We start from the raw sequence: 22,153 nt of genomic DNA on the forward strand, positions 1-22,153 counted from the left end.
AATGATTTGTCCTGTGAATTATTAATATATTGACCACTGAAACGAGGGACACGTAATTAAGTTCCTCGTTGTAAGAGGCATCAGGTTGATATCTCTGTAGTTGCATTCTAAGTAAAGGCAGGCCATTTTTCAGGACTTGCCTGCAAATCTCTATATATCTGAAAGCTTTTAGCACAAAACCATTGTCTATTCAGAAAATATTTGACTCCAAGATACAAATAACAAGTAAATAAAGTGTTCAGCAAAATTTCCCAAGTGGAATTCAATAGACTGGCAGATCAGCCACATTTCTAACACACTGCCTGATCTTACTGACGTCCCAGTTATGCGTCTTAAATATATCGGTGCCTCTCTAAAAAATAAAAAAGTGTGTTGACTACAAATTCTTACCGGCTTGCAACTTGTCGCTAGCAGCACAGTGACCGCTTTCTATTTTGTTCCTCGACTTCAAATAATTTGCAGTTCTGAAGTGAGAAGTTAAGGCATTTCAGTCTGGGAAGTGGAGCAGAGAGCCACACGGCGTGTTACCTGCCAGAGGTGGAGAGCTACTGGCAGCTGCTGTTAAGATAGGAGATGCAATAAAGCACCTGCTCTGCAATCCCATAGAGCAAACCTGTTACTGGTACGAAAGCGATACAGCACCGCGGCTACAAATAAATGGTACAATGAAGTGTTTATCTCACAGTGCCTTCGCTTTGAAGATCCTTTGTCACCGGTGGAAGTCGATGTAAATCAGCCAGGTAGGCAGCTTGGTTGTCTCTCATGTCTAGGCTACCCACAAGGTGAGCAGCACAGCAATTACATCAGCTGAAAGGGGAACTGCATCAACTGAAAGAGCAGGACGCGAGCGCGAGGACTGCACAAATCAAGCAGCAAATTGTCTGAGCGCTGAAATGTCACCCTCTGCCCTGCCGAGGCAGAGACAAGGCTGATCCTGCCTCGCAGATGAAGACAAAAACAGCAAGATTAACGAAACACTGGGGGAATAAATAAATAAATAAAAAACTGGGTAAACTTCCTGCTGCAGCTATGCAAATAGCCACAGAGCAGGAAAACAAGCATTCCAGAGGCCTAGAAGAGTAACACTTTTTACACGGCGCCGCAACAACAGTGAATTTAGAGAAGAATGGACGATATAAATAAACAGTCTTTGATCCAATTTTAATCGGTATAACGTTATCCAAAATCATCTGACCGGGAACTCCTTCTGCCAGGGATCCTGGCGTTTAAATAAATAAATAAATAAATAAATAAAGCTTGAAACATGCAATTAAGTATTAATTAGTGTCACCAAAGCACTAGGCACTCTTGTAGATGCTGCTGAGGAAACACAGAGTAGACGAGAAGGTGATGACTCCCCTCGTCTTTCGGAGTTGGGTTAAGAAAACACAAGAACAGATTTCCATTCACGTGGTTTTGTGTTTCCTTCAGTGACCATGTATGGAAAAAACGTCTCGAGGTATGGATTTCCTTCATGTCATTGTGCACTTCTCTCCTTCCCCTTCCCTTTTCATGTTCTCGCCCAGCCGATTTCCCCGGGACAGCTGGACTTCCCCCGCACACCCTCCCTGTCACACTCCCTCACACCCAGACGCTTGATGTACCCCAAGCCCAGACGCGAGGCCATACGAAACTACTGGAAAACAACCAAAATGTGCTTTAAGATCCTCATTTCCCAGAAACTCCCCCACAGAGCCCTAGGTCCGGAAATGTCCCTCAGCAGTCTGCTCCAGAGACGCTGATGTGTGAAGCCTGGCCACCCAGCCCAGGGGGATCTCTCTGAAGTGACCGACCTTGGAGATCGTGAGCCACGAGGTGACAACACCTTGACTTCAGGCAGAAGCGCCTCTGCAGAATAAACTGAAAGGAGCTATTCCATAATCCGGTATTTTTAAGTATATTTTGTCTAATGGGTGTTAGAAGACAAAATCCTCGTACAGAAGCAATACCAAATAAAGAAACCTGTGGAGAGATCACATCTGCCCCAGACAAATCAGGCTCATAACTTTCCACAACTTGGCACTGTAACTGAACTTGTGAGGGAAATTGCCTTACTAATACACAGTCAAGATTTCCTGACATAAGTTAACATTCAATATTTTCTCTCCCCAGCCTACTGAGTGGATTCCCAGTGCTTGGATTCCAGGCGGTCTCGTTCTGAGATGGCAGCCTGACCACACAATTCCTGTCGTTAGCAATGAATGACACCAGTGAAACAATTTCCTACTCAGTTCAGGTTCTCCTTTCTTTTCCCTGAGCCTCTCGCTGTAAGCTTCTGACACCTGCCCTTACCACCCTGAAACTAATTTGCATTTTAATATTGAAAGGCAAACGTTTCTCTAGTCAAAGTAGGATGTATATTTGATTGGATTAAGCAACAAAAAAAATATGTACCGGAATCATTATTGACCATTTTTCGTCTGGAAAACTCTCTCGCAGGAGAGATGGAGAAGCAGAGATCAATGTATTACTTTGCCCAACATGTAACCAAGTACTTCGTGCTGACTTTCAGAATGGCAGACAAACTGTTACTCCCAGGTTTTATTTTTAAAATCCTCCATCATACGCCAGCAAATTTTATGCAACTGAGCAAAGTTAGTCAAGCAGAAAGTTCTTTTAGCAAGCAACTGTGTTAATTCAGCAAGCAATTGTGCTCGCTAAACAAAGCTGTGAAGAAAATCTGAACATCACGCAAGTTTGGATCCAAAAGGGCCGAGGAAAGGACCAGAAGCTCATTTGATCTGCTTAATTGGCTGCCTGCATTTCAGCCAATGTATTTGGAAGAGTTACAGGTGAAGTATGAAGGCAAAGAATTAATCAGAATAAAATAACTTCCAGATGTCCTTCCACACACAATTTCCTTCTAATCTAACAGCTAACACCAGAGGAAGATGCCGAAGCTTATGGCCGCGTGTGGTCATTTATGGGACCTCTGACCACTCCAGGCAGCCCCCTGAACGTGTAACTGCTGAGCGTGCTGACAGCCTCACAGGCCTTGAAGACAAGATGCCTCACGTCCAGCCACACCACCACAGCTCCATCCACGTCTCGTCCTGTTATGGACAGGGTTTCACCAGGGCTTCTCCAGGCCCTCTGGCTGTGCCCAAACAAGATGGGTCATGGCTGGGCCCGACAGCCACCTCCCAGAGCAGGGAAGGGCTGTGAGGCCGGCCTTACGATTTATATCACATATTTATGGCACTTTGGCTGCCCTCTTGAATTGGCTCATTTCCACCCAGAACAGACCAGAGGAGACAGTTTTTGTTCTCCCACAGACACCATTCAGGTACGACCAGCCCGTTCCACACTCACCATGAGGGTTTTTCATTTTTTGAACTGTGCAAAGAGAAATTAACAGTTTCAAATACCCACAGGAATACTACATTACTCAAACATATTTAACACTTGGAGGCTTTCACAAGGCAATCTGGACTTCACAAGAAGTGGATTTCCTTGAAAACACACTACTTACAATGCAGTTACAGGAAAATGTTCTGAAATGCATGTACCAGCATCTAAATACATGAATCACAAAATGTAACTCAACTTCTATTTAAAATAAGGATGAACTTTTTTCTCTCTTTTTTTGGTTTGTGTATGGGGGGGTATTATGTTTGCTTTAATCAACATAGACGTTTTGATGAGAAAGACAGCTGGCAGCATCTGCTTCAGGACAGCATGAAAACTAAAGCTTCTTTGCCGTACTTACATGTGGGGGCTGAGCTCATAAAAGTTTCGGTTTCTGTATTCTTCAACTTTCTCTGGAGTATAAATGGGTAGAGGTCTGTAGGGGTTTATTGATATCACCACACTGCCGATGTACGTCTGTTGAAAGAAAAAAAATGCACAAAAAATCATTGTGGATTTTTCTTTTATATATCAGTCTCCTATTTACTACTTTGCAAAAAGAACAACAGAAAAGCCCACCTGTAACAATGAATAAATACGTACACACATTCTGAAATGCTTTGCAGATCTCCTCACCAAACGATGTCGGATACCCGATAGCTAATTCTACAGAATGGAATGCCTCCTAAGAATATTTTTAAAACAAACTCCAATCATACAAATAATTCTCTGACTAATTCAGCCAGGGAGGGAAAGGGAAAAGGACAGAGACGTTCACGAAGGAACATATAAACACGGCACGAGCTTCGCTGCAGCCCTCGTGCCCTCACACAGAGCCGCGCGGAAGCGATGCTGGAGTTCGAGTGTGGAAAGAAAAAAGATGTTTCACGGGAGCAGATGCTACACAAACTTGCCGTTACCCATGGCAAACAGTGTGGGCAGTGCACTGGTTCTCCTCAGCACCACGCTGAATGAAGCTGAATGAACCCGCGTGGCAAGAAATGCCACAATCCCTCCACGCCCTGCCTGCAGAAACTTATCAAACACAAAGTCAACCCCGAGTACCTGATATCTCTTTCCACAGCCAGGAAATGAATAAAAACACCTGGGAAAACATGTTTTTTCAGTAAGTGGGGGCTGCCCTGAGGTGTAAGGGCTGCACACAAAAGCCACAGCTTCCCGTTATTTGGGTTACAATTGCTAGTAAATGCTGAAGAAAACCCAGTGACACCTTAGCACCTCACAATCACTACTTGGACTTATCTCCACAGTTTTGCGCAGAGGGGAGTGCCATAATAAGCATTTTCTAACTGGGAACAGAGGTGCAAGGAGCCTGAGTTATTGCCCAGGGGTTCGGCAGAGCAGCAAGTCACAGACAATACTCAGCGCATGAACTCACCTGGCATTTTCTGCCCAATTTCCAGCAGGGTCGAGCAAGCCAGACTGCAGCGACAAAGCAAGCAGCACGAGGCTGCCCGAGAGCCTCGCAGCTCTTTGCTAAACGTCTCCCCCCACGCAGCCGAGCTGGAGCAGCCCAAGAGCCCTGGAAGCAAGCTGGCTCCATCGAGAGCCTGTGGAAAATGCGGCGAGGGGGAAGGAAACCTGCCCGTGAGGGGCGCGCCCCAAGGGCTACCAAGGCAGCTGGAAAACAGATTTGTGTCTTGCACAATTTGTAGATCTTTGCTGCTTTCAAAGACGCAGTCCTGTGTACTTTATGTACATTTTCTTCAAATGATAAATTGCTCTAGTTTGGTGGTCATCCTCCCCTCAACGTGGGAAGTGTTTTCTTTTTGTGCCTCTCTCTTGCACTGAACTATAAGGAAATCCAAAAATTCACTTTCCATAGCCAGTCTTTGCTCTGCTCTCTCTACAGCTCTGCCACTTTGCAGGCCTAGACTCTTGGCAAGGACAAGCAGCTTTCTAGTCTTCACAAGTGCATGGACACCCTCATTAGGGCTCCTTCCTATAAACCATTACTATGCTAACTCATTTCCTCATGAATCTTAAGAATTTGTGAATTCAGCCCATTTTGAAATCCATGTCGGAAAGTACCAGCCAAAGACAGCTACAGGCCAGATCTTGACGTCTGTATTTAGAAACAGGAATCCTCTGCGACTCGAAGACCTGCCCTTTCCAGCTCTCCTGCTGCCGTACACACAAAGTGTAACTGCTGAGTTCCTTGAAGCACCCAGAAATGCCAAGGCAAAGAAAGACAGGCGAGAGCAAAAAGCTTGATTTTTAATTTTGAATGCGGGCATTCAAATGAGATGTATTTAGAAACATCTCTTCGTAGCTAAGTACTGCCTAGACAACGTATTTTGGGAGTTGCAGTCAGCTGCCTGTTGTCAGACACGTACAAATAGGGAGCACTTCCTAAAATACCAATATTTCAAAAGGTCAAATGACTCCACAGAAACAAAGCCGTACACATGTCCATTTTAAACACCAACCCAACCCACGCCAAGAGATCACTGCTCTGGCTGCGAAGCTGCTTGGAGAGCTACCACACTGCCTCTTCTCCAAGTGCTGCTATCTCACAGCTGATACCTCACAGCTCCTTGCTCGTGGTGGTCTGTGAGATTCCACAGAGCTGGGATAAACAGATCCCGAGCAGAGCTTTCCCACGTAACATCTGCCTTCCCACCAGACCTCTACGATAAACAAACAAAATAAATGGCTCAGGCCCTTGAGCGAGCAACAAGCTCCGAAACATTCCAGCGCTGGAAGGAGAGCGCCGAGGAGTAGCAGGAGACCGTGGAGTGGCCCCCCGGGGACTGCAGAGAGCCTTTATTTTCCCTGTTTAAGGAAAAAGCAAAACCCCAGAGGAACGGCCTCATGATGAAAGCACCGAGCGCAGTCAGGAAATCTGATTTCTCTCTTGGCTTTGCCATGGTTTTGTTCTGCGAGTTTGGACAAGATCTGCTGTCTCCTCAGGTTTTGCTAATGAGAGACTCTTGATTACGCTCCTTCCTCTAGGTAGCTCCTTTATGGCAGCAAGTCACAAAGGCAAATTCTGCCTCCTTGCCGTGTTCACCCAGAGCCTGGAACAAAAGGACTCTGGCCTGTGCTTAATCGGTGCATCAGCCACACAGCACAGTGACACCGCCGGGCACCAATGCTGCGGAAAAGAGCACTCAGATTTCCGTCAGGTCAACGGGCAGCACATCCTGCATTCTTCAGCAAAGCCACACAGGCAGCTCGTGCCTGTGAAATTAAGGGCTTAAGGCCTTGAGCAAGTGAAGCCTGAAAACTTGAAATCACAATCCGACGGGAAACGGAGGCAATGTCTGTCACGTTGAGCCTCTGTCCTGTTGGAGATGCAGTTCCCGAGACCCTTTGATGCCTAATTTTTCCCTCCAGGAGTGAAAGCAAACCTAACGTGTTGCCCGGGGCAAGGTGCTACCACTGCTTCAGGCCTGTCTGTGCCTTTCTGGCCCAGCAGCTGTAAGACTGGGCTGAGAAGAGGCTCGAGGGACCAAGCCTGCAGGAGGCTCCCACCGGCAAGGCAGCGCAAGGCAGCTCGAGAAGAGCAGAAGACCACTGGCACAACTCACGGGAGAACACTTCACACCCTGGCATACAGCACATTAATAAAGCCATTTTCCCCGACAAAGTTACCCTTGCAATAGCCCAAGGGTACAGAAGATTTTCTTTTAAATGCTGCAGCACAGAAACAGAAAACAAACTCTAGTAAAGTCAGATTGTTAGTGGGGATATGGGCAATTCAATTTCTGCAGAGCGACTTTAATAGCCCAGATACGCACACTGCCCATTCCTCTAGTACTGCTGAGGCTCAGAAGTACTAGGTGGCTCTGATTTTGAACAGTTTCAGATCACTATAAAACAATTTACTGAAATTAAAGACATTAAAGATCAAAGAGAAGTGTGACTAGATTTTTTGGAAGGAACCCAGAACTAACGCTTGGGCAGCACTGACTTTTTATATGCATGTATGTGACATCAGCAAGAATGTATTTCTAATATACTCATTTTAATTTACATTTTGCCTGAGCGGTTGTGGTTCTGGGTTTTGCCAACTCCTAAGCACATGTGCTGCTGCACGCTCAGAACAGCTGGGGCCAAGGAGCCAGCCTGTACTTACATGTTCTCAGCTTTCTGAACCATCCCAAACGCAGACAGAACCTGTCAAATTTAACACCGCTCCGTAATGAGGCTTCTCATTTTAATAAGTGTTAGCAGCTAGATCAGTACCACCTCAAAATATCATCTGCTATTTGAACAATCGCGGCGTGTGCTCAAATTTGTTTTTCGTTGCGGTTGGCCACAAAAAAGAAAAAAAAGTAGATAAATGCACTCTGCTTTTGGACCCTTGCGTTTTTCAGGTCTGGAACACCCGCAAAGTTGAGAGAAACTCAGTTTGGAAAGGAGGAAGGCTAAGAGCAAAAACACCTGAGAGGCTTGTTTCTGGGGCTTTTACTGCACATCACAACGTAGGTGTCCAGCGTTGGTGGAGAGGGATGGGCTGGGTACCCGAACAACACACAAACAAACAAGCTCCAATTTCATCCTATAATTTCCACCCGGGGGTTTTCCGGCACTGCTTGATGAAGGCACACAGACCATAAACTCCACCTGTGACCCGAGGCACGCTGCTGCACCCTTTGCCTGTGGGACCACGGCCACAAGAAGAGCCCCCGGGCACCCTCTGCAAGCACAGAGCAAGGATCACGTGGAAAGACCAGAGCTAATAACATTTTACCTCCTCGATCAGGAGCTTCTATGAGGTTTTCCTAGAGACAGCAAAAGAAACATCTGTGCTTTGCGTCCCCGAACTGGCATTTCCTGGCATGCACAGCATCCCTCCGAAGCTCCCGCTCCGCTCTGAAATGGCTGCACTGATGGGGGAGATGTCACAGACGAGGCAGCCAGTTGCCACCCCCCTCACTGGAAGAGAAGCCAATGCTAAAAAAGCACTTTTCCAAAGTCTAGCCTGTGGTAAACTGAAGCTACAAACCAGACTGTCATACTTAGTTTTACTCCCTCTCCATCGAGAGGGAAACCTCTTAAAATCTCCTTCTCCTTGAGACTCCTGAATACTTCTCACTCTTGTTTGGAGTCATTTCTAATGACGTTTGTATAAGTGAAGAAACCGAATACTGGATATCTGAACAAACACAACTTACATCCCCCACGATGACTAAAGTAAGGCTGGAGACCTTGTGTCCTTTGGGACACTGCATTTTAGCCCCAGGAACACACTGGGCAAAGTTATGTTGGAATAGAGAAGGAAAAAAAACAATCCTGTTAAGATACCATGTGCATTTAATGCATTTATTAACCATGATTGGCAAAAAATAAAAATAAATCAGTAGAAGTACATAGAAGAGCACCGGATGACTTCCTGAACTTGGGAATTAAAAAAAAAAAATCAAGCAAAAGAAGAACCTGCGTTAACAGCTGAAGTAAAATCATCGTACTGCTGGAGGAGAGAAACTTCACCACCAGGACATATCCCAAATATATTGGCACAAGCCAAACACGTCGGTGGCTGATTGAATGACTCAAGACGCAACACTCAGGCAGGTACCACGAAGGCAGAATTGCCTACCCATATCCCACAGCAAACAAGGCTGACACGGGCTGTCAAAAAGGACAGCAAACCGCTGCGATGCTGCGCTCAGGGCTTGATGCTGCAAGTCCCGGTGCAGACAGCAGCCTGCACCCACCGGGATCCAGCCCTTAATTGCACTGCAATCAGACTGAGAGCCCTGAAGCAACAACGGAGCCTCCTCCAGAGGCAGGCACAGGAGCACGGGCAAGCTGAAGCAAGCACTTGAAGAGGATGCATGTGCAGAGATTATCGGGTTTCTCTCCTGAGTTTCTGGAGGGCACAGACTTTTCTCTGCTGATCGCTGACTGCTCTGCTAACCTCACGATCACCACGACAGGCTCTGATGTTGTTAATAAGGAGGCAGATTAATCACCTCAGCCACCCAGCCCTCCGACTGCACTCGGATGTTTGTATGCAAATGCACAGAGCTCCGGCACGGGAGGCAATTACAGGCGGCATCTGGGAAGGAGGTGATGGCGCAGTCAGCACAAAGCAGGCTTGAGAAATTTTAAGGCAAGCGTTTAAATACCCTGGAAGGTCGATGTTCGCTAACTTTGGGAAAGATAAAGACTTGTTTTCATAAGCAAACAGCGACTGGAGATTGGATAGAGCCTGTGCCAAGAAACCTCCCGTCTCAGTGTGCACCAGAAACAATAGCAGAGAACATTACAGAGAGGACCGGGTCCAAAACATCCCATTATTTCTGTATGAATAAAAAGGGGGGAGGCACCATATTTTTACAGTACTTGGGCATTTTTGCTGCCATTTGCCAACCTTTCATTAATCTTCCTTTTGTGCTTCGTGTAACACGCACCGAGATCACCACCAAGTGCCCCAGAAGCCTTCCCCACCCCAGTGGGGCACAGCCAGCTCCGTGGCACGCGGGGGCACTTCCCACACCACCCTCTCTCTTTCTTCAAAGCGCCTCATCAAAGAGCCAAGGAGGAGGAGTGGATAGGGAAGAAGACCTCTCTGCGCAGCCCACGATGCCCACACTATTTTCGGTGATCCTTACTGATGTGTCCTTACTTCTTTATGCAGGTAGTGCGTACAGCCCTTTGGATTTCTGACGCAATAACAAGCAAAGCAAGATGTATAGGGAGGCAGAATACTTATCAGACTGCGAGGTATCACTGTTAAAGACGTGCCCGGGGCACACAAACCCTTCTCTGCACCCCAAGCAGGCTTCAAGGCCCTCGCCGGTGGCAGCTGCAACAATATTATTGCTGCAAGCCAGCATCTTCCCTCCCGAGGGAAACTGGGGAGGCACCGCTGGGAAAATTGTTTAATCCGGCAGAGGCGTCCCCCGAGGGAGGAAGAGAAAGAGATCTGAGGAAGCTCGGGTCCCCTGGGCTACCAGCGGGGAGCTGCAAGTGCGGCAGCGAAGACAGCTGGGCTGAAAGCTGCTGGGCTCTGGCTATCAGACGCTCCTCAGCTCTGAGAAGGTTAGAGCACAGTCGAGGAAAGCCAAAAATGAGAAACAAAAAGGCTGCCCCAAAAACAGCCAAACAATGGAGGTCCCCGGGAAGCACCTCAGCCGGCGGCACAAGCACACCACAAGCCAAGCCACCAGAAGGCAGCCACAAGGATGCTACCTCAAGCAGCTACCACCGGGTTCTTAGGCTGGAATGCCAAATATTTAATAGCTCGGTGATAAAGCAACACGTGTTCAGCACCAGAAGACTGCTCTTGCCCAAAGCAGCCCACAAACGCCGCGTGCAGAAAATACAAATTAAACGCTGACATCAGAGAAAAATTCCGCTTTGTGAAGAGAGCAAAAAGCAAACAAACATCTTGTTGTCGTGAACAAAATGTTGACCTCTGCAGCTCTGGGAAGGCTTCAAGAAACAACATAACTGCAGGGAAAAATGTGCAGGGCAGCAGAACGGAGCGAGCTCTGGCCTCTGAAGGCTGCCTCCCACGTGCCCACGCAGCACTGTCCCCTCCAGCCTGCTCACACCTCCCCCTGCCACCTCCCCGATCCCCCAAACCTGCAGGTAATAGACACGATGGTTTTTCTGCTTGCTCACGGCACGGCCCATGGACCACGCTTCACTCTGCCTTGAGGAAATTCACGCAGGCTTTTGTTACCAATACTTGCAGAATTGAACTTTTAAAGACAGGGATTTTATCAATGAAAAGTTTAAGAGTTGCAGAAATAACATCATAAACCATTACAGCTTTTTAACGGGATTTTTCTTGGTCAGACATACCCCAGGCATTTCCAGACATGACTAAACTCCAAGATTCCCATTCCCAATTAACGCACGCGTTCCCCCAAAGCCACTCGGCGTGAGATTACTGCCCAACCTGATGGTCTTTAGGAGGGCGACTGGCCCTGCTCCAGCCCCACCAGCCTTCATCCTTATTTTTACAGGCACAGCTTCCAGCTTCGCGCTCCGGTATGCAACCTAACACCCAAGTCCATTAAACTTTCTATCAAATACACATAAAAATGAACAAGAGGCAATCAAGCTGTAGTCTGTCCTCTGACTGGTAGGAATACGCTTTTTTTTTTTTCCCTCTTCCCCCCGTTTGCACCATGGCACGTGAGAAATGTGAAACGTTGGCTCTCAGAGCATATCCACAAACGTGTCAGACCCATCCCAGAAATGGAAACTCAGCGAATTCTCCTGAAGGGCTTACAGGCAGTCATGCCCCCAGGATGGCGAGAGGACCACCAGGGACCCAGACGAATGCTGGATGCTCGTGCAAGGGGAATTCCTGGGGAGAAGACCTGGCATTTCACACGGATGAATGGAGATGGCACTAGGATTCCCATCGCTGAACATTCAGCATCAAACATAACTACTGTGAAAGAGACTAGAAAAGACAAAATTGATATATTTTTTTCTTTTACTGGAGCCTATTTATGTTGTCATCTTTGGCTATGAGGCAGATTTGACACCGTTCACTGACACACACCAACCTGCAAAGGCTGGGTACCACGATTGTGCAATGTCTGGCCAACTTTAAAGCATTTTCCAAACCATTCATGCTACAGCTCTCATTCCCCACAACAAGCCCCTTTGAAGGTTATCACTGCAAGCCCGTTTTCAAACTAACACATGCAGCACAGACACAGCTGTCAGCCTACAGAAAACTGCCTAAAACCTGATGCTGAATGAGCTGTGGTCAACTGCTGTAGAAACATTTCAGTCCGTTCATATGGCTTTAGTTTGACTTAAATTTTTAAGTGGAGACAGGATTTTTGGTAATGCCTACAACTGGGCACTGACACACAGGCTGAGCTTAAAGCCCAAGCTGAACCATGGGAGGCTAAGCCCTCTGAAGGGATCCTGAGGGATCAACTTTTGTAGCTTGTTAGAGCTGCAGAAATCTGCAGCCTTTGTTAAGCACCAACAGGAGCTCTTCAATGGCCCAACTCACTTTCTCCAGGACAGCATGCAAACCACAGATTTTACATGGTAAAACAAACATTACTTCCAGATATAACAAAGGCTTCGTTGTGTTCGTCCAAGTCCAAAAACAGAAATGCAAAGTGTGCTTTCCACGAGTGAGGTGTGGGGAGAAGAAAGTGGGTGGCGATAAGGGACAGGGAGAGAAGAGTTTGTGCGTGAGAATTAATGCACCCTCCCAACCACCCCATACTTCAGCAAACTTTCAGAGCAGTAATGAAGTTTGCAGGGCAGCACAATTCAACTGACATGAAAAGGAGGCATCCCCTGAGTGATCTGGTAATTAAAACCCTGCAGCATGACAAACTCAGTAACTTCTTGACTTGGTAGCAGCAGGTGGCAGGGACTTAAACAGCGATTCCTTCCACTGCTGCTGGACAAAATGTTTTAATACTTGCAAGGATCTGCAGCATTTTGACTTTACAGCGTGGATTCACAAACAGTACTTGTAAGACCTTTAAAAAAAATTACATGGTCAAACAAAACTGGAGATCGAAAGGGCAAAAGATACTGCAACAAACTACAAGGGAATGATTCAGCTACCGAAAAAAAAAAATCCTTTGTTTTTGGCAGCAGTTCAAGCTTCTCAGCAGAGCATGTTTAAGTATTAGTCTTTCCCACCTGCAAGGCAAAGGATCCTGTGCTGCTAGAGAAAAGTGACACCTTGTATCACCTGCCAAAGCACATAATGCAGCTAATTACCCTGCACCTCAGCGCCAGGCCGGGCAGAACCAGGAACTCAGGGAAGTGCAGGTTTCGGTGTCACTGCCTCAGAGAACCATGTGTTTGAACGCCGTTGTCAGCTGGTATGTAATAGGTGATAAAAATAAAGCAGATTACCCATTTGTTGTTCAGACTGATTTCTCCCAGGAAAAAGCTATCTGGGCTAAATTCCATAAAAACATGCATTAAATACATTAAATCCGTAGTAGTTTACATAAGAAGTCCTGAGCAATCCACTTCTTTACATAAGAAGTCTATGGCAATTAAGAGCCTGCACATCTGGGGTGCCCTCACAGGACAGGTTTGTATCCTCGACACTTGGGATGAAACTTCCAGGTACGACCCACCTGCCTGTATCAGAGCCTAAGGGTTAGCAAAGGGAACAGGCTACATCTTCAGGGGACAGGAAGAAATTTAAGACACAATTTGTTGGAAATATAACTCTCAGAGGTATCGTGGAGATTTCTTTAACCCATTTTGAAAGGAATCTTTCTCTCCATAAACACAGACCTTTCTGGTTTCTTCTCTAACAAGGTTTTTATGGATCCCAAGAGTCCTTGTCTTACTTCAATTTTCTAGTTAAATTAAATTGTCAGTCCAAACATGAAGAGCAAGTAAATGGAAGTGATACCCGAGCACATCCACACAACTGTATTTTACCAAGCTAGTATCTATAGAAAAGGGAACAGGCATGGTTGAAAAGGAAAATTACTCTGGAAGAAAGATGCAGCAGAGAATGAATTGCAGAGGTGCAAAAGCACAGCCTACAACGAAGTAAGAACAAAAAGGGAGAGAGGAAGCAAACAAAAATAACAGATCCTCCCCTACTGGAGGCTGGAAAGGAAAAAAGCATAATGAAACCATGCAGATCTGAATGCTTAGCAAGAAGGGAAAATATAGCCAACGCTAAAAATTAAAAGGGGGAAGGGTTATAATCAAATACAGAACACGTCTATTTGATTGTAATAAACTGCAGACAATTGCTTGCAGATCGTAGCTGTGCTTTGACTTAAACATTGCAGCTTTACTCTTGAAAGACTTATCTTTCTCTAGAGGTCCTGAAAAGCCTCTACAAATCATTAAGTTCCTACACCCACAGCAGTGTAATAGACACAACGCTACGCACATTTTAACAAAAACAGAACAAAGAGAGATGAAGCAGGAAATGAAAGGCTTAAGTGGAATCACAATTTGCCTCTTCATTCCCAGCCTGTGCTTCAGCTGCCAGTTTACAACCTCTCTCCTATTGATCATCATTCAAAGATTAATATGCCTGAAGATTTTGATTGCTCCCACATATACCCAAGCTCATTGTTACTAGTTTAAAATCAAACCATTCTAATGAACATAATAATTATTATTTTTTTAGCATATCAAAAGCAACAGGCAACATTTAAGGCAGCCCTAGCATATTCCAAACATACATCGTTTGTACATCAGCCCGCTCCAACATCCTGGAAATGCCTTCCCTGGAAGCTGCTTATTTGTAGCTGCTTCGCTCTCTAACAAAAGTAGGCTGAAAAATCAATGCTATCATCAGTTTGGAACAGTTTCTTATGAAAATTGGAGGCCCGCTGTGTTGTGCAATGGGGAAGAACAAAAAGGACAAACATCCCAGATGGAAAAGATCAAATGCAAATAATGTAGTACGGGAAGGTCCACAGCTTTTAAAAGAGATTTAAAAGGTGTTAGATATATATATATATACATATATATATATAAAATTTTATTTTTTAAATAGAAAAGTTAAAATATTCCTAGTGCAATAGTCTGTGTTCAGTCTACGTGCATCCTTGCAGATCCACACGTATTTCAGGAATGGCAATGCAGGTCCCATAGGAAGTTACTGTTGCTGTATACTCACATAGACTTCGCTGTGATCAAAGCGCTTCTTCAGGTTATTGATGAAGGAGTCTTCATTAAGTGGCTCCAAAAGAACCATATCTCCCACCCCTATCATGTCATCTAAAAGTGACGTCTTGACCTCCATTTTGGCCATTTTCTCCTGCAAAGAGAGAAAGGAAGAAAGAAAAAAAGAGCAAAGTTAGCTCCAAATTATTCTAATTCTTCACAGGCATTAGCCACTGATACTACTCAGGATTCACAAGTAAAAACCCACCAAACGACGCTTCTTTAAAACTGATTTTTCTAAAAGTCATTCTGTCTACTCAAGCAGTTTGCGCAATCCCAAAACCTTTAGCTCTGACATTGAATAATGCCTTCCAGTTCGCAATACATTAAATATGAAATCTCAGGAAACAGCAGCGAAGAGCAGTGGGCGCCACATCCAGATTTGCTGAATGGCTTCAACACAACGTGCTCGCACAAGCTCGAGTTTACCAAAAGCTCCATCAGCATCTGTAGTGCCTCAAATCAGGATATTGAGCAAGCTAAACCTCATCTGAATTTCTTTCTCCCCCTTTCCTGCATTTCTCTAATCCGACCAACTTTTAAATGGAAACCAACCAAGTGAACTTGCTCCGAGACAAAACCACACTATTTTATCTGAATTGCATCACTATCACACATTTTAAGTATTTTTTCAAAATGTCTTGTAATAGTTAGCACTTCATTCAATCAGCTTTAACTCGCCATTGCAGCAATCCACCCAACAGCTAATTTTAAACAAGTGAAGCCTTTTACCTCCTGCTGGTGTCCACAGCCACCGTGCGACTGTGTGCCATTCGATTTTTGAGCGGCGAGTGACATTTGAGGGACATTAGATCAAGACTTAAGTCGTGTTTGATGTTTTTCCAAACTCAACGAAGAGCAGCACAGCTCCCCAGGCAGCTAAGGGAAGCTCCACAACAGGATCCCCAACCTGAGCCAAGCCTGGGAATTACTAGAAATTCACATGGAAATGCAAAAACAGTGCTGAACTATGGTAACCAGCCCAAGCTGAGTCAACTCTGCTACACAAACAAGAGTTTGTTTTAAACACAAACATTGGACAACTCTATTTTTTAATTTTTGGAGAAAAGCTCTTTCGTTCTTCACAGTTCACCTCTACGAAGCACCAAAAAAAATATTTAAAACATTCACAAAATCCTCCCAGAGGTATCACTTCAATTGCTGCATCCCATTAAGAGAAATTCGTTAAACTCCCAGTCTTGTGTCAATGACCTAATTACTTCCCAAACAGCGATTCATGTTCACATCATTTCTGAAAGCTGGAAAAAAAAAAAAAAAAAAAAAAGTCCTTGAGTATGGAACTTATTAAATACTGGGTTTGTAGCCAAAAAGGAAAAAAAAAGCTAATATAAAAATCCTAATATGGGCAATTGCAACCTAAAATTTCGATTCTAAATAGCATACCTCATCTACCATTGTGAAATTACATACCACCTACCACGCTTCATGCATCACTGCTTGGGAATTTGAAGACCCAGAGCTGCCAGACCCATCAGGAACACTCTGGCATCCCCAACCTCGGAGGCACATGTTGCAGGAGAGGTGCACAAAGGCACCACGTCTACAACTAGAAGCCCAATCAGAAAGTTGTCTGCGTGTATTAACTCATCTATATATTTAAGAAGTTAAATTTTATGGCCAAATTATTATTTGCAGCTTTTTTTCACAATAATTTAGAATCATATGATGGGAAAAATTTCCATCCACTTGAGTGCTAGAAAATATTACAAGCGCAGGGGATAGAAAATGGACAATATGCCCAGGCATCTTGTTTAAAGCTCACTTGTCAAAATCATTTGCAAAAGATGCATTAAATCAGCCTCACACACTGGTACATCCCTGAGGAATATTCTGCCACCACCTTGGTGGAAACCCAACCTAAACCCTGCTCTGGTTCAGCTAACAGCACAGGAGAACCTGGCAAGCTCCTGGGACAAGCTGGTTGCCTACCTGAAGTAATAAGCAGGAAAAAAAAAAACACTGTCAAGAAAAGCCAACAATGTTTAAACACATATTAAACAATTCGATTGAATTTAATAAATAATTTAACCTCCGTCCTGGTGAGCACGTCCAGCAGGGTTTGGAGAGCTGTAGATAAAAGCAACCAGCTCCTACCTCCGTCTGTACTCTGGCATCCTCCAAGAGGACCAAACTTCCTCAGGAACCATTTTCAAGAGCAAGGGCTACGAGAGGATGGGACCAAAACACGCGCCCAGCAGCTCGGGGACCGGCAATGATTAAAACCACAGCTGTGCCGGTTAGACACCAGCAGGCAGGAAATTAGGTTAGAGGAAAGAAACAAAACGGGTTATGTCCTTTAATACAAGGGCATGCCGAATGCTTTCACACAAAGGCTGCTGAATGGGAGAAGATTTCGGGAGGCTCTGTCTGAACTGTGCTGTAATTTCTAACGGGGAATTCAGCAGAAACAAACAAAAACCTACACGGGGTTCCCTTGATTTACCTAATGCGTGGCTTTTATGACTGTAACATGCCATGTCGTTGATATTAAGCAAAGCAGCAGTATTGTATAAAGATTACAGCTGTCAATTGTCCAAAATTTTAACATAGTAACCAATTAGCTCAGAAAAAAGGCAAAATTTTTCTAACACTTAGAGCCCGCAAATCAGATTCTTCCTCAAACGTTCCCTGAGCTCTCCCACACCCACTTACCACTTGAGTTTTCTTCCAAATTTCCCTTCCTTATCCCTAAAGCAAACACTGGCAGCATTTCAGAACATCTCTCTTTTCTCTAGTCCTTTGTCCAATCTCCTCCTCCCAGCGCTGGGCTCACATCTAGACATTGACTCAATGAAGTGAGAGCACTTTCAACACGTTTCCATGCTCAGAAATTTAAAAATAAATAAATAAATAAATGAAAAAATAAAAGGTTATTCAGCAATCCCTCACAGTTTGACCTATTTTCTGTCGGCCAGCTTTGTTGAAACACGGACAGCTCTACCTGCTGCTTGGCATGCCTGGGAGTGCCATGCCGAGCTCGTGGCCAGCTGAATCTGAAGCCTTCCTCTCCCTCTTGGCCACAAATTAAAAATTCCACTGTTCCAGAACCGCAGCAGTCTTATCATCAGCCAACTTGAAACGAGAACTAATGACAGCTATAAATAGAGGAGGATACAGAGCACAGGCAAACCCTCCAGAAGCCTTGGACAATTCGGTGCGCGTTGTGCTGCGGGGGAAGTGAAGTCATTCCACATTTCTGGCTGAGCGTTACAGATCTGCCCAGGTTTTTCCACATCAGCCTCGAACAGGAACAGCCATCACCTGCATCCTGCAGCCACGCGGAGCTCAGCGCTGGGCACGTTTGCTGGGCTGGAGCTGCCACTGGCAGCAGAGGTGGCTTGTGTGGCACTGCAGGTGGGTAAATGATAACTACAGCAACAGCAGCAAAAGCTCCCCTAAGAAGTAAAATGCATCTGCTGACTCTCCCTCCTTCCTTTCTTTTCCTCTGGCCGGGGTCTGAGTACGGCATGAGCTCATTTCTATCCGTGCCACAGCCCCACTGAACAGATCAGCACTTGCCAGGCTGAGAAATTCGGAGTTTGGGGCTTTGAATTAGACAACGCTTGCACCAAGGCACCTAGCAAGCCAGGCCTGGTATTTGAAAGCCTTGTGCAATTTCTCTTTGCTTTCCCGAGGCACCGAGCAGGACGCATGCACGCCGCACCCCCCGAGCAGCTAACAGCAAACAGCCCCAGTAAATTGCACCAGTAAAACCTACGGCTCCGGGTCCCTTTGTACAGAGAGGGCAGGGATGTTTGCGTCAGGCATCAGCTCCTGGGGAAAGGCTCTTTAGCAACACCAGGTCACCGCAGGGCTGTGCTCCAGTGCCTGCGGTTTAGAGGACCGAAGATTTGCCCAGAAGAATCCCGTAGGAGAACCGAGTCCTGCTGCAGCCTGGGCTATTCCCAAGGAAGAAACGGGGCCCCTCCAGTGCTGCTGGGTTTGCATCTCTTGCAAATGTCTTGTTAGAGACAGCGGGGTACGGCTTGTCTGCTATTTCTATTCCATTCTCCCAGCACTGCAGGTTTCCAAACGACTTCTAATGATCGTTCTGCAACCACACCGCAATAACCGTCAGCACTAATTACACCCGGGGGCCGATCCATCCCCCAAGTCAACCTGCAGCCCCGCGGTCACACGAGCTTTTGGGAAAGCAGTTTTGTTCCTGCAGCGCTGCTAGGGCAGCCTCCCCCAGCACCTGCTGAAACAGCAGCCTTAAAATAATCCGAAGATGCTTGGAGCTCCATTTTAGCTCTGCAGAAGGTCCTTTGCATTTAGGATTATACTGGCAGGTTACAAAGATGATAGGTGCGTAGTAGCCTTTTCTGGCTACTCTGGAGCCTGGAAACCCTTTATTTATTTATTTTTTCCTCCTTTAGGTTCCTTCTGCTTTACAGCGAGAACACCTTTAGCGTTTTCTGTGCATCTGGAAGTTAGGTCTTCACCAACAAAGCCGTTTTGCTGTCCAAACTTCTGGTCAAATTCCCACTGACTTCAGCAGAAACAGGATCCACGGTGGTTTCTTGCATTTAGGCTTCTCTTAGTCATTGCCTAACCACACAGTTTCATAATCATTCCAGGTCCGCTGCCACAGAAAAGGATGAAATATTCAGGAGGAAAGGGGAATCTCTTTTTTTGTTTGTACCTTGCTACGATTGCCTTAAATCTGTTTCAAAACAAGGGGCAAAACGTGAATGTAAACCCAAAGGCTGTCAGAGCTCCTGCCTTCTTCCCCTACAGGCTGCATTTGGAACCGATGGTGCTCTTCGTAGAAGCACATCTTTAATTCAATTGCCAGCACAGGACATAAACACAAAGAAAACAGCCTCATTCTTTAAAATTAATTAATTCAAAAAGACCTTTGAGTACTGGTTGAGCAGGGGATGGCCTTTTGAACTGATTACCCTTACTTTTCAACCTACCTCTGGAAATGTTCTGCCCATTTTTGGGATGCTGCCCAATCCAAAGGTTAGGTTTGCATAGCCGTTGCAGAGCAGGGCCGCGAAAAGCAGGGCAGCACTTATTTATTTTGGGGGATTGTCTTTGTTTGCTGTGTGTGACACGGCAGAAGCTTGTTACCACACCAGAGCTTCAAATGGACGTTAGGGGTTTTCGCGAGGCAGCCCAGCACAAGAGAAGGACCTGCAGGAACGCAGACTCAGCGGGTCCCATCGCTCCCAGGACCGGCTGCTATGGGGCCAGGACAGGGCAAGTTTCCACCCTACAGCTCGCCACACCACTGCCCCTCCTGCTCATCACTTCCTCCACAGCAAAACCCTGGGGTTTTACGGACAAGCAGTGGGGAAGGAGATCAAGAGACCTGGATACACGCGTTGCAGGAACAGGAAGCAATATTTGCCCTACCCAATATTTGCTCGTCCCAATGCTCCTGGTGCTTTGTTTTGAAATGTAAACGTGTTTTCTCTCTCCTTAACGTTTCCTTTCCCACACCACAGGGAACTATTTAGAGAGGGCCTTCTCCCAGTCCTCGCTTTGGATGAAGCACACCCAGGATTTCTTCTCCGTGTCCCGGCCCACCACAGCTGCCCTTTTCTGCTCCCTCTCTTACCTGAGCCCATCTTGGCTGAACGGGGTTAACCAGAGAAGACTCCCGGTACATCGTGGCAGCAATATTTCCTCACCGTGACCAGGAATACTCCCTCCAAGGAACAGGGATTATTTTCCATAGGGATTAGGATTATTTTCCACTTCCTTTTCCTTCTCCAAAGCTTCGCCTTGCCCAGCACTACCCTGATTTACCCTGTATGACAAAAGCCAGCTGCTCCACGGCACAGACCCACTGGCACACAAAAGCTGGGAGGCTTCTTCGGACTCTCAGTAACCAGAACTACTCCCAAACATAGAGCTAAGTGCAGCTTCCTTTGCCCCTGCTTTCCCATAGCTAAGCTTCCTATAAGAGAGCAGAAACATTTCAGGATGCAATTGCTCCGTGCCTGGTCTTCTTCCACTGGAGCACCTCCTGCAGTTTAATTTTTCCTGCTCCTAATTCTTAGTACCCTCGGCAGCACTTCAGAACATACCATGAAAATCATGGAAAACTACAGAGAAAGAAGCAGGGAAAGAAAAGCAAGAGAACTTGCATACAGAGCATACTTGTGGGCCCAGGAAACTTGTACCACTGCTGACCAGGCTGTGGTCACAAACTTTTAAAAATTGTTTTCTGCTGACAGTGGGGAAAAACAAGCCTCTCCCTCAATGCCTGTATTTGGGGAATAAAGAAACCTACAGCAAGTAATGCCCACAGTATCCCACCAAAGCTTGGGTTACTCAGCATTTATTCCTCTTAATTATCCCCTCTTCCTATATGCTTTTTCCCGCTAGGGCTTGCAGCAGAGAAGGGGACTGGGTCAGTTGTCTTCAGCTGTGAAACTCAATTTGGAAACTTCACTCTCTGCTGGTGAAACAGAACTGAAACGTACCAAGGAACGGACAGGAGTGTGCTTGCCAATGCCATACGGGAAATCTCACAGTAATGAGGAGTTGGGAGAGCGAAGTGCTACCCCTGTCTGCCTCTGCCTGGTTTTCTCTAAGAGCCGTACATGCAAAAAGACAACCCGGGTCAGCCTGGCCCAGAACTTGGATGATACATTAGTCAAAAATGCCATGTCTGCAGACAACCCCAAAGACCCTACTGTTACTTAAAATCAAGATAAGCAAACAGCGAGATAAACAGCGTGGTTTTACAATAGGGTTCTTCAAACCCGGAGCAAAGCACCAAGACCAGCAGGACTCCCTGAAAACGGCCAGGCGTGCCATAAAGCACATTCCAGCTCTACTCACAGAAGAGCCTGTCCCTGAGGAGCAAGCCACACGTTTCCCAGCCCACCAGAGATGGCATGGGACTGCGAACACATGAGATGCCAGCGTCCCCAGGACGTGTGCGTGTGTATATGTGCGAAAGCACGTGGAAAAGTTTTGAGAACTTCACCTTTCTCTTCTCTTCCCACTCTCTCCCAGGATGGGGACCAAGTCCAAAAGCAAAATGGAGAGACCCTGGTCTCCGCAATTGGTTCAGACACTGAAGTCTGGAGCCATGCAAAGCTTAAGAGCAAAGCTTTTACAACCTCCACGCCAACTGGGACACAGCTGTACCGGGTGAATGCTTTGCGACTGATGCTCAGACCCACCAGGAAAAAGA

The 22,153-nt window shown here is 46.0% G+C and overlaps 1 protein-coding gene across 6 annotated transcripts in view; it reads right to left on the reverse strand.

Moving 5' to 3' along the window:
- The window catches only part of MYO1B (myosin IB), a 99,854-nt gene that overhangs the window by 67,756 nt on the left and 9,945 nt on the right, over window positions 1-22,153 (reverse strand). For 5 of the 6 annotated variants that reach the window (XM_084522884.1, XM_084522883.1, XM_084522882.1 and 2 more), the window contains 2 exons: window positions 14,927-15,067; window positions 3,710-3,825 (listed from right to left, as the gene is read on the reverse strand). In XM_084522884.1, coding sequence (XP_084379010.1) covers window positions 3,710-3,825; window positions 14,927-15,061 — 251 coding nt within the window. In that variant the 5' untranslated portion in view covers window positions 15,062-15,067. Of the gene's footprint in view, window positions 1-3,709; window positions 3,826-14,926; window positions 15,068-15,705; window positions 15,852-22,153 lie in introns of those variants that run through there. The other variant, XM_084522881.1, reaches the window with a different exon arrangement.

The sequence above is a fragment of the Aythya ferina genome (genome assembly GCF_964211825.1).
Source record: "Aythya ferina genome assembly, chromosome: 6".
Taxonomy (NCBI): domain Eukaryota; kingdom Metazoa; phylum Chordata; class Aves; order Anseriformes; family Anatidae; genus Aythya; species Aythya ferina.